We start from the raw sequence: 11,707 nt of genomic DNA, 5'->3' as shown, positions 1-11,707 counted from the left end.
CCTCCGTCCCCGGTCCTGCGCGCACCACAAGATGGCGGCGCCCACGGCGGCGGGGCTGCGCCCGAGTCTGCGGGCATGGCTGCCTCGGTGAGTGCGGCCGAGCAGGGAGCGACGCACACTGCGGTAACATCGGTATCAGCAGTGTGAGGCGTGGGGCTGCCCGCAGGGGGGCTGCGGGGTGGGAGCTGACGGCCGGCTGAACACGGACCAGCAGGGTGCCCAGGTTGCTTCGTGGCTTGTATCAGAAGTAGCACAGCCAGCAGCAGCAGGGAGGCGATCATCCCAACGTGCTCAGCACTGACGAGGCCGCATCTCGAGTACTACTCTCAGTTTTGGGCCCCTCACTACAAGAAAGACATTGAGGTCCTGGAGCGCATCCAGAGAAGGACCTGAGAAGGGTCTGAAACAGAAATCCTGTGGAGGGGTGCTGAGGGAGCTGGGATCGTTTAGTGTGAAGAGGAGGAGGTTCGGGGGTGACCTTATCGCACTGTACAAGTGCCTGCAGGGAGGTTGTGGTGAGGTGGGATTCAGCCTCTTCTCCCACGTAGCAGCGGTAGGACGGGAGGGAACGAGGGAACGGCCTCACGTTGTGCCAGGTTCATGTTGGACATTAGGAAATACTTCTGTGAGGGAGTGCTCAGGTGCTGGAATGGGCTGCCCAGGGAGTGGGGGAGTCACCATCCCTGGAGGGTTCAAGAACATTCAAGAAACGTTGAGATGTTGTACTGAGGGACATGGTTACTAATTTTGGATGATGGTGGGATGGGTTGGGGTTGGACTTACTGATCTTAGTGGTCTTTTTCTAGCCTTAATGATCCTGTGATTACTGTGCAGCTGTGTCAGGGCATAGGTACCTCTGCACTGCTTTTCTGTTCTAATATTCTTCATCCCCTTCCTCCCCCCAATCCACTAGCACTGATGTATTAATGCAAACTATCTGGACCCCAACATGTTGCAGCTGCTGCCTGTGAGCCCTCAGCACTTTTCTCTCCAGTGGGAGTGAGGTACAGCCATTGTTGCAGAGCAGTGCTGACCTGATAGGTTCACTGCGCTTTGCTTTTGTTGCACTGATTTGTTCCAGTGTTCAGCTCAGTGATTGTCAGCATGCAGCTTCCTGAGCTGCAGTGCTTGGCTCCTATTCAGTTTGCTGTGTTTGTGGTGCAGGGATTGTTTTGCAGCCGCAGTGTTGCCCTTGTACATTAGTGTCTACAGCTCTGCTGTTGCGAGTGAATAAGTGATGAAGGTGGAGGCAGGCTACTTGGGGAGATTACAAAGAAGTAGCTAAGGTATGCAGGGAGAAAACGCGAAAGCCCAACTTGAGCTCAGGTTGGCCTCTGCAGTAAAAGACAATAAAAAATCCTTTTATAAATATACCAATTGTAAAAGAAGAACCAAAGATAATTCTCATCCTATACTTGATGCAGCAGGGAATGTGGTCACTGAGGACAAGGAGAGGGCTGAGGTTCTCAATTTCTTCTTTACATCTGCCTTTGATAGCCAGATCAGTTATCCTCTGGGCTTTTTATGCCCCGATCTGGAAGTCTGGGATGCTGCTCAGAAGATGCCCCCAGCAATTCCGGTGGAGGCAGTCAGAGAGCTCCTCCTCCGTCTGGACTGTCACAAGTCCATGGGACCGGATGGATGGACTACACCCTCGGGTGCTGAGGGAGCTGGCAGGGGTGATTGCTGAGCCCCTCTCAGCCATCTATCAAAGCTCCTGGTTAACTGGTGAGGTCCCAGAGGATTGGAGGCTTGCTGATGTGACTCCCATCTTCAAGAAGGGCCATAAGGAGGATCTGAGGAACTATAGGCCTGTTACCCTGACCTCGTTACCAGGGAAGGTTATGGAGCAAATCATCTTGGATGAGATTGCACGGCATGTGCACTGTGTCCAGGGCATCAGGCCCAGCCAGCACAGGTTTGTGAAAGGCAGGTTGTGCTTGACCAACCTCATCTCCTTCTGTGACTGGGTGACCAGTCTGGTAGATGAGGGAAGGGCTGTTGATGTAGTCTTGTGTATGGGAACTGCTGAGTCACGGCCTGAACCTCTGATTGATCACCTGAGGCGAGCCATGAATCAGCCACAGGAGCACAGGTGAAGGCAATTCAGCTGTGCTGCCGGAAGGGGTGGAGCCTGGCTGCACCCCTCCTAGACCTATTGAAGAGCTGGCTACCAGTAGAGAAGGATCTCGTCTGGAGATCACCTCTTCTGGTGTTTTGTGGGTGAGCCCAGCATAAGGGGCCCAGCATAAGCCTTCCATTTATTCTCTTTTGTTATCATAGTCTACTTCGCCTAACTCTCTTGTTTATTTTGTGATTATAATATCTTAATATCCATCGATAATACATCTTCCTAGACTTCAGCAAAGCCTTTGACACATCCCTCATAGGCTTCTTCTGGGGGAAGTGGCTGCCTGTGGTCTGAACAGATGTACACTTCTATGGGTAAGGAGCTGGCTAGAAGGCTGTGTCTAGCGGGTCGTGGTGAATGGAGTGAATTCCAGCTGGCGACCCGTTTCAACTGGTGTCCCCCAGGGGTCGGTACTGGGGCCCGTCTTATTTAATATCTTTATTGATGACCTAGATGAGGGGATTAAGTGTACCCTCAGTAAATTTGCAGATGACACCAAGCTGGGAGGTGGTGTCGATCTTCCTGAGGGCAGGGAGGCCCTTCAGAGGGATTTAGACAGGCTGGACCGCTGGGCTGAGGTGAATGGGATGAGGTTCAACAAGGCCAAGTGTTGGGTCCTGCACTTTGGGCACAACAACCCCATGCAGCGCTGTAGGACTGGGGATGAGTGGCTGGATGACTGTGAAAAGGAAAGGGACCTGGGGGTGTTGGTTGATGCTCGGCTGAACATGAGCCGACAGTGTGCCCAGGTGGCCAAGAGGGCCAATGGTATCCTGGCCTGCATTAGAAATAGTGTGGCCAGCAGGAGCAGGGAGGTGATCATCCCCTGTACTCAGCACTGGTGAGGCTGCACCTTGAGTACTGTGTTCAGTTTTGGGCCCCTCGCTACAGGAAAGATGTTGTCCTGGAGCGATGTTGTCTCTGTTGCCCAGAGAAGGGCAGCAAAACTGGTGAGGGGTCTTACGAGGAGCGGCTGAGGGAGCTGGGATTGTTCAGTCTGGAGCAGAGGAGGTTCAGGGGAGACCTCATTGCACTCTACAACCTCCTGAAGGGAGGTTGTGGTGAAGAGGGATTTGGCCTCTTCTCCCAGGCAATGAGCAGGACATGCGGTAATGGCCACGAGTTGTATCAGAGGAGGTTTAGATTAGACATAAGGAAGAACTTTTTCTCTCAGAGAGTGGTCAGGCACTGGAATGGCTGCCCAGAGAGGTGGTGGAGTCGCTGTCCCTGGCAGTGTTCAAGGGGTGTCTGGAGGATGTGCTGCGTGATGTGGTTTAGTGCTGGTGGTGGCAATGGTGATAAGGAGACGGTTGGACTAGATGATCTTGTAGGTTGTTTCCAACCTTGTGATTCTATGATTCTATGATTTAATAGGGATTTCCAAGATGTGTTCTCATGGCTGTCCTGCTCCCATCTGAGACATACCAGGTGTTGATTTACAACCTTCCTTCTTGGTCTTTGCAGGTTGGCACAGGTGAGATGGAGTCGCTACAACCCCAGCTTCCTAGAGCCAGAAGTGAACAAAGAATTGTATCAGAAACCTTTTAATGAGCTGTCTGAAGAGGAAAAGGAAAAGCAAGAGCTTAAGGCTGTTCGTCCCATAAAAGCAGCTCCTCCTAGTATCTCCAGCTCCGTTTTCAGCGACCCTATGATCAGGTCAGAGGAAGCACCATCTCTGTTAAACTAGGTCCTATGGAGCCAGATACTTGGGAGCTGGACTATCCTTCTTGGCCTTTTCTTGCTGTGCTGCACGTTGCCTTCTGTAACAGCACAATCTCTTTATTTGAGTTAATCTTTTCCCACAAAGCCAGTCTATTAACTGATAGTGATTAGAGATAGTTTAAGCAGATCTAGCAGCGCCCAGACTTAAGCATGTGAAAAACGCAAGGGTGGGGACACTTATTTTGCAAGTGATGAACTGAGAATTTAAATCAGATTGCTTTTATGTTCACAGTAAATTCACCAATATGATGATGAAGGATGGAAATAAAGTGCTGGCCAGAAGCCTCATGGCTCAGGTGAGTGCTCATGCTTCTTCCTTCCAACTCTTAATGCCTTATATTCTGTATGCTTTCCAATGAAGGCCCACAAATGTGTCACTTGTATGACACATTTTCAACCCCTGCTCTGACCTACAATAATTGGTATTAGCTGGTGTTGTTCCAGCTCTTAAAATGGGGATATGTGTTGCCCAAACTGCTAATTACATAGGCTGTGGGATCCTGAACACCAGGCTTTGGAGGAGAAGATGCTTCACGCGCACAGATCCATATTGCTGTCTCTGCTTTTTCCCATCCCTCCCTCGGCACCCGTCCCAAGTCATGCTACTTGACCTCCTCACCTCAAATGCAATGTCTAAGGAAGATACTGAGAATCTGGAAGAAAGTGAAGTAAAATTATTTGAGTGAGAGAATCCCTGATGGGCCTGTTATCTGTAGGACTAAAAAACCAGCTGTAGGTTCAATTGTATATGGAATTCTTGAAAAAGTGGTATAATTCCATGGGATAATCTATCTGCTCTGCCTATCTCCTTTCTTGACTTTATCTCAAGACTTTAGAGAACATTAAGAGGAAGCAACTGGAAAAGTACCACAGAGCTCCAGATGATGAGAAGGAGACAGTTGAATGCAACCCTTATGTCATTTTCCACCAGGCTCTGAAAAACTGCCAGCCTATCATTGGACTCAGCAACATCACAAGAGGTGGCAAAACCTACCAGGTGATATGAGGGGGTCTTGAGCACATCTGGTTAGGGGAGAATTAGCTAGGGAAGCAAATGTGTTGGTTGCTACCCCTTCAGCTCAGCCGTTCCTCTTCCCCAGGAAGAAAAGCAGTTTGCAATCTGGATTAAAACAACATCTATCCAGGATTACACCCCTAGCCTGTGAGCATGGTAATTTCTGATGAAGACAGACTGAGGGAGCTGGGCTTGTTCAGTCGGGAGAAAAGACGTCATTGCAGCCTTTCAGTACCTAAAGGGAGCCTACAAACAGGAAGGGAATCAACTCTTTGAAAGGGTAGATAACAGCAGGACAAGGGGAAATGGGTTTTAAGTGGAGGGAGGGAAGATTTAGGTTGGATGTCAGGGGGAAGTTCTTTGCTATGAGAGTGGTGAGGTGCTGGAACAGCTGCACAGAGAGATTGTGGATGCCCTGTCCCTGGAGGTGTTCAAGGCCAGATTGGATGGGACCCTGGGCAGCCTGGTCTAGTATTAAAGGGAGAGGTTGGTGTCCCTGCATGGGGCAGGAGGGTTGGAGTTCCATGATCCTCGAGGTCCCTTCCAACCCTGGCCATTCTGTGATTCCCTTAGAGGCATTAGTCGGTTTCTCTGACTAGATAAGAAGTAGGATATTGTTGTGATTTAACCCAGCAGATAGCTAAGTACTACACAATGATTCACTTACCCCTCCCCCTTCCCACCCCAGTGAGATTGGGGATAGAATTAGGACAAAATGCAGTGGAATTTGTGGATTGAGATGAAGACTATTTACTAAGAAAAAAAAAAGTGAAAGAAAATAAGTGTTTATACATACATACATACATATACTTATATGTATATATGTATATACATAGACAAAAACAGAGGATACACAAAAGCAATTGCTCACCACCCAACAGCCAATGCCCAGCCAGTCCCCAAGCAGCAGCCTCTGCCCAGCTAACTGCTCCCTTATATTTGCATGATGTCATATGGTATGGAATACCTCTTTATTCAGTTTGGATCAGCTGCCCTGGGCCTGTCTCTTCCCAGTCTCCTTGCTGGCAGAACAATACAAGAAGCTGAGGAGCAGGAATGTCCTTGGAACTGCCCAGCAATAAGTATAAACAATGGTGGGTTATCAGTTTTGTTTTTCTTTTAATGCCAAACATAGTGAAAACTTTGAGAAAAACTGATTTCAGTGGAACTAAGACAGATATGCAGCAAACATTGCCTAAGGAGTCAGAGATCAGTGGAAGGCAGCAAAAGAATCGGCAGTACTAGCGCTAGCGGTCCCACCCTCTTTGCTACATCATGGCACTTGAGTAGAAGCTCCAGAGCTCTGACTTGGGTCACCGTAGCAGAAAAGATCAAAGGTAACAGTGCAGGCTGCTGTCGCTCTCTGTACAGTAACTGTTGTGGTTTAAATGTGTCCCAGGTCCCGGTGCCTTTGAAGGACAACCGGAAGCGCTTCTTGGCCATGAAGTGGTTAATCACTGAGTGCAGGGAGAACAAGCACCGCCGGACGCTGATGCCTGAGAAGCTCTCCGAGGAGCTGATCCAGGCCTTCAACAACGAAGGACCCATCATCAAGAAGAAGCATGTGCTGCACAAGATGGCAGAGGCCAACCGGGCTTATGCCCACTTCCGCTGGTGGTAGGGCTGCCGCATGGGGTGCACACACTGCAGAGCTCTGTCACTGCTCTCAAGGCCTGGGGAGCAGAGTCCCAGGGCCACCTGGTTGAGAGAAGCTAGGGATTAGAGGGAAAGGTGGAAAATCCCTTCTGGACAGCTTCTGAACTAAGCCAAGTTCTCTAGTCCCCACACAGTTCATTTGCTTTGTGCTTATCTGGATGGGAAAAGGGGGAATCTGAAGTAGTTACTGATCCCTGCACAGATATGCTAGTTTTTCGTAATCACTTTCCTGTGGAGACAAGCATTAGATGCAGCGCTGTACAAAATATTCTACTGAATGTGTTTCCTAGAGACTTTTAAATCTCTGCTCTTGCAGCAACGTTTTTCTGGCTGCATAAGTAGGAAAGAGCAGATCTGGAGGGTTTTTTCCCGCACCATAACTAGTCTTGACTTTCAGTTCTGCTCATCAGCAACATTGCATGGATGTCAGGGAGATGTTAACAGAAAAAAAATAATACCAATGCTTTATGGAGAAGGTTTCTTGATTCTAAACCTTTGTTGCTTCAATCTCACTCTGTTCTTTCCAGCTTCTCTGGTTGCATGAACCCCCTCTGTCATTCTATTCGGGAAGAAATAATTAACATCACAACCTTCTTGCCTCAGTCAGGACCAACTTTTTAGTATTGCTTACATCTCAGCAGATGCTCAGAGAGAAAGCAGGGCACATGTTAGTGGAAAACTTTTATTACAAAAGACACCCAACAGACTATTTTGTTTTCTTTCTTCCTTCCCCATTCTTATTCTCATACCATATACAAACATACCATACTTGAACCTTAATAGATTTTGAAAAGACCCAGAACAGTTACTGTATAAAACATATAAAAAAAACTTGTTTCTAGCTACATGTGCTCGAGAACCCTTATCCTGCTGAAGACTGCCAGCAGATATTGGTAGCTAACGACCCACAGTCATACACCTCTGCGGATACTGCCAGTCTGCTGGAAGTAATCAGTAGAAAGCAGCAATTTGGTGAGCTATTTGTGATGTATCTGACCACAGTATTTTCTGTAACTTTTCCTAAACAACCTGGTCTGGGACTGTGAGCTGTGAAACATTTCTCCTTTGCCTCCCTCAGCAGTGTTGGCTCTTGGCTCAACGACCATGCTCTCAGCTTTCCTTAATACTTGTATAAAATGCTGGTTTAAGCCTTCCTTGCCTTCTGCTGGCAGCAGCCCATCATTAAACAAAATGAGTGGAAGAACTTGCTGGTTTCAGCGTGCCCCCCTGCCTAAATATCCAAAATCAGGCTAGCACCGGTCACAGACTGATAGATGACAGTTAAATACCCAGAGGCTTTAGCCAGGATAAATCCTATTTACAAGAAGTGCTTAAAAAAAGAAAAGAAATTCAAACTTGGTATGAAGCTTGCTGGTGAAAGTGCTGTGGACATCTCTCCACCTCTGCTGTAGAGGGCTTAATCTGTCACTTCGCTATAATAATATTTCTGGGCAGCGTCTGTCATCTTCCAGTCAGCAGCCCGAAACTCAATGATCTCCAGCAGCAGGAGCTGTGACAGGGAGCTGAGCCCCTCCTGTAAAAGGAAGCCATCTCGAAGGAGTGAGAAGAGCTCATCCATCCGCTGGGAGTTCATCTTCTCCAGCTGTTCACCAATGCGGTGGAGCTGTAGGACCAAGCAGTCCACCTTCAGAAGGAAGAGAAGGAGATGGTTGAGTACAAAGGAATTAAGAACTTTGGCGTATCACTGGAGGCCCCATCAGTCACTTCTGGATCAACTCATGCTGCTCCTGCTCTGAATTTTCAAGAGGTGACAGTTCTGTTCCCTCAAGTTGCTGTGATCCAGAAGGCTGAATGTCTGGAAAGTGCTGGGAAAACACATCCTGAAATCCCCTACCTTGTGAGCAAAATTGCCAGAAAAATGAACCATTAACAGTTTTACCTTTCTGCAGGATGCAGAACGAGTTGGCAAGACTGAAGGCAGAAGCTGGAGTAAGAACAGAGGGAAATAGGTGGAACACTTTCTAGAAATCCTAGAAAGTCAGGAGATATACAGGAAATGGGCACAGACTGAATCTTTGGATAGGAGGGGTAAGTCAGTGAATCACAGGGATGGGAGATTTGTGCTGAGGAAAAAAAAAACAAACAAAGGGCCCCATCCAAGGGCTCATACACTTTACAGTAATCCATGGGCAGCTCAAACGTGCCCTGAGTATGTTTCTGCGCCTTTATATGCTGACCAGACACATATAAAGCTACAATTCCAGAAGAGCCTGGAGCCTGCTGGCATTTGGCACAGCATCAGCTCTGCAGGCCCAGATGGATGAGTAGCAGCTACACAAAACATTGTGCATGTCACTGAGACCTGCAGGACACACACAGAAACTCTGTAGGCATGCAGCCACTGCACTATCTGCCATCACCTCCCATGGCTGCAGTGCCCCAGTAGATCAGTCTGACAGCTGCTTTTCCAGATGTCCAGCAACTGGGGTTGCCAGAAAAGCAGCTGCTTTCTGTGAAAATAAGAGACAGTAGTTACGTTTTTCTTGTATGACGGGAGATGAACTTGCAGAATGCTAGACATCCCTTATCTCAAGGATTGGCTGTGCTGCTGGGTCTCTGCAGCAGTCTGCAGCCAGTAATGACATAGCCACAGGGAAAAAAAAGCTATGCAAGAGAAGGATGTGTAGCATGGGCAAAGGAGCCACAATTAGCACCTCCATCCTGCTTCCTTCTGCAGTGCAAGCCCTCTTGTCCAGTAGGTTTCCTTCCAGCACGTAATGGGGAGGAAGGCTCCTGCCTGGCCATAAAGCTCTCTTCACCCCCCAGAGCTGTGCTTTTTGCTTGTCCTTAACTGAACAAAGGGTACATGACCAACCCTCCTCACCTCTTCTTCCTTCTGCAGGCTATCATGCTGTGCTAGTCGGAACAGACAGTCGTAAACAGGGTTCACCAAAGCCATCATGGGCATGTTGTTCACCTGTAAAGAGGCAGGAGCTATTGTCAGCTTGGTGGCAGAAGGGGAAGAGTCTCTTTGGCTATTTTAGATAATTCTTCTCTTGCTGCATTTCAAAGAAGGGAAAAAAACTGTGCTGCCAAATGCAGTAATGGTGTTATTTACATAGAAAACCAGACTTTTGACTCTCCAACAGCCACAGAAACTCAACAAGCGATGAGGAAACATCTATTTTTAAACGTAAACAGGTAGTTATGGGAAATACGCTTCTTGTATCAGCATTCTTCCTGCCTGCAGGAATTGCATCACTTTTACATCCACACCAAGCAGGCATCTAAAGCACACACTGCAGCAAAGGCTTGCAGATAAATTCCATTATTATGTGGGTTAGAAATTATTTGATCACCTAAGTGACTAAACAAAATGCAGTTACCCTTAGACTTAACAGCAACTAGTTTGATCTAGGATATTCAGAACAGGTTAAATGAGGGGATTTCAAACACCAGGTATGAAACACAGTAGCTCAGACTTTGTGACTGTCCCCAGAGCCATCTCTGCCTCTTCAAGGCTGATTACTTGCTCGTATGTAGCAATAACCTGGGAGCATCCTCATTCTGAGAATTGGCTTTGGTCCCACTCTGCTGAGCTGTGGCCCTGGGATGTTGTAACACATATTTGACACTTCTGCCCTGGACCCTGAGCCCTTCTGGTACCCTTCAGCCAGGTACTCCTGCTCTGGCTCCTTACCTTCAGGTAGTCAAAGATGTTGCAGATGAATGTGACGTAGCAGATCCACGCCTGCAGCGACCGGTTGCGCAAATCCTCTCTGTCCTTGTACTCCTGCTGCAGCCGGTTCAGCAGGCTCCTCCGGAAGATGCTCTGGCCGACCTGTTTGCTCTCTGCCTAAGACCCCACAAAAGCAGGATGGAGGGATGAAACTGGGGCAGAGAGGGGCAGGGGGGATAGGGATTTGGATGTTGCAGGACCATCCTGATACCCTCCTGTGATGCCCAGAGACATAGAAAGGCTGCAGCTGTCTGCACCCACCAGCTGCACATTGTATCCTGCCAGTGCAGGGGCCAAGTGGAAGAAGGGAGATGCTAGCTGAAGAGTCAGAGTGCAGGGCCAGAAGATGTCCTGGCCTAGCACAGGTTAGCAGCATTTTACTGTCCAGACACAAATATCTCTTACCTGGATGATGGTGTAGCAGATGCGCCCTGCCTCTTTGCTGAACACACAGTCTTTGAGGGACTGGTCAACTATAACATTGGCCACTTTGTCCAGGTCCACATTGCTGGGGTCTGTAGAGAGGAGAAATACTGTCTGGATCCAATATTTCTTGTGCCTTGCTTGCTCCTAGATACCTGGGAAGCAACCAAGGTTGGCATGGAGCACCATACAACTATGTCATATGGTACAAAAACTCATGCTCACTCCCACAGTCCCTCTTGCACACCATCTGCTTTGGAGATACCACCTCCAACAACTGCACAGACTTTTCAGGCTGGACACAGCCATAAAGATGCAAAAGTGATGGAGAAAAACATGGTAATGCAGGGAGGCAAGAAGTTGATCTGTATCTGAAGTCCCAGCACTGCTTTGAAGTTGGGCTAGTGGCAGACAGATAAGCAAATTCCCACCAGGCTTTGAATAGAGACATGACCTGTGAGCAGGAGACACTGGGGGACAGGGTGCAGAAACTGGGCACAGAGAGAAGAGTGAGGGGCAAGATCTGAAGAGATGCTGAGTGAGAACAAGAGAAGAAGGCACCAGTGATGAGAGAAAAGCACTATGATGAGCATGGTCCTCTGAGAACCTGGATTTGAACAGCTAGCCCACAATTCAACAATAAGGTAGAGGTGGGAGAGAAGAGGCAGGGAACAAAGAACCTCCTGGAGGGATTCAGTCCCGTATCAACAGCGTTTATGAAACAGCTTTTCTACGCTTAGCAATTGGTGACAGCAGAAGGGGCCCAAGTATCTAGCCACACCAGTGAGCCAAGCTGAGTGTGGCAGAAAAGCTAGAAAAAACCTGCTGACCTTTGAGCGCTGTTTTCAGCAGCTTCTGAGTCTCAATGTCAAACGACTGTATTTTATACTCTTCTTTGCCTGTTTCCCCCATGACTGGCTTCCTCCAACAGCAAGAATCAGGGGAACAGATGTGCTAGCAGCAGCCCCTGTGAAAAGAGCAAACAGGACTTAGTTGGCCAGAGAGCCCAGACCTCCACCTAGCCTGGCAAGTCCCATCCAGTCCTGGAGCCCAGACTTCT

The 11,707-nt window shown here is 48.4% G+C and overlaps 2 protein-coding genes across 3 annotated transcripts; one reads left to right on the top strand and one right to left on the bottom strand.

The window, feature by feature from the left end:
* Window positions 1-31: 31 nt before the first annotated feature.
* MRPS7 (mitochondrial ribosomal protein S7) lies at window positions 32-6,489 on the top strand (the record flags this gene model as incomplete). The annotated part of the gene is made up of 5 exons (XM_079544200.1): window positions 32-87; window positions 3,596-3,787; window positions 4,086-4,149; window positions 4,683-4,850; window positions 6,268-6,489. The coding sequence occupies 5 exons, from the start codon at window positions 32-34 to the stop codon at window positions 6,487-6,489; spliced, it is 702 nt and encodes a 233-aa protein (XP_079400326.1).
* A 1,452-nt stretch (window positions 6,490-7,941) lies between these two features.
* On the bottom strand, window positions 7,942-11,559 carry MIF4GD (MIF4G domain containing; the record flags this gene model as incomplete). 2 transcript variants are annotated; one of them, XM_079544369.1, is made up of 5 exons in its annotated part: window positions 7,942-8,169; window positions 9,370-9,462; window positions 10,186-10,341; window positions 10,630-10,739; window positions 11,478-11,559. In XM_079544369.1, 5 exons carry the CDS (start codon window positions 11,557-11,559, stop codon window positions 7,942-7,944), a joined length of 669 nt encoding a protein of 222 aa, XP_079400495.1. The 2 variants fall into 2 exon arrangements, with proteins under 2 accessions (XP_079400495.1, XP_079400496.1); XM_079544370.1 differs by lacking the exon at window positions 10,186-10,341.
* Between the last annotated feature and the right edge of the window lie 148 nt (window positions 11,560-11,707).

This window comes from Tetrao urogallus, assembly GCF_951394365.1.
Source record: "Tetrao urogallus genome assembly, chromosome: 18".
NCBI classification, from domain to species: domain Eukaryota; kingdom Metazoa; phylum Chordata; class Aves; order Galliformes; family Phasianidae; genus Tetrao; species Tetrao urogallus.
Note: the sequence above shows the minus strand (reverse complement) of the source record. Positions and strands in the feature narration are given on the sequence as shown.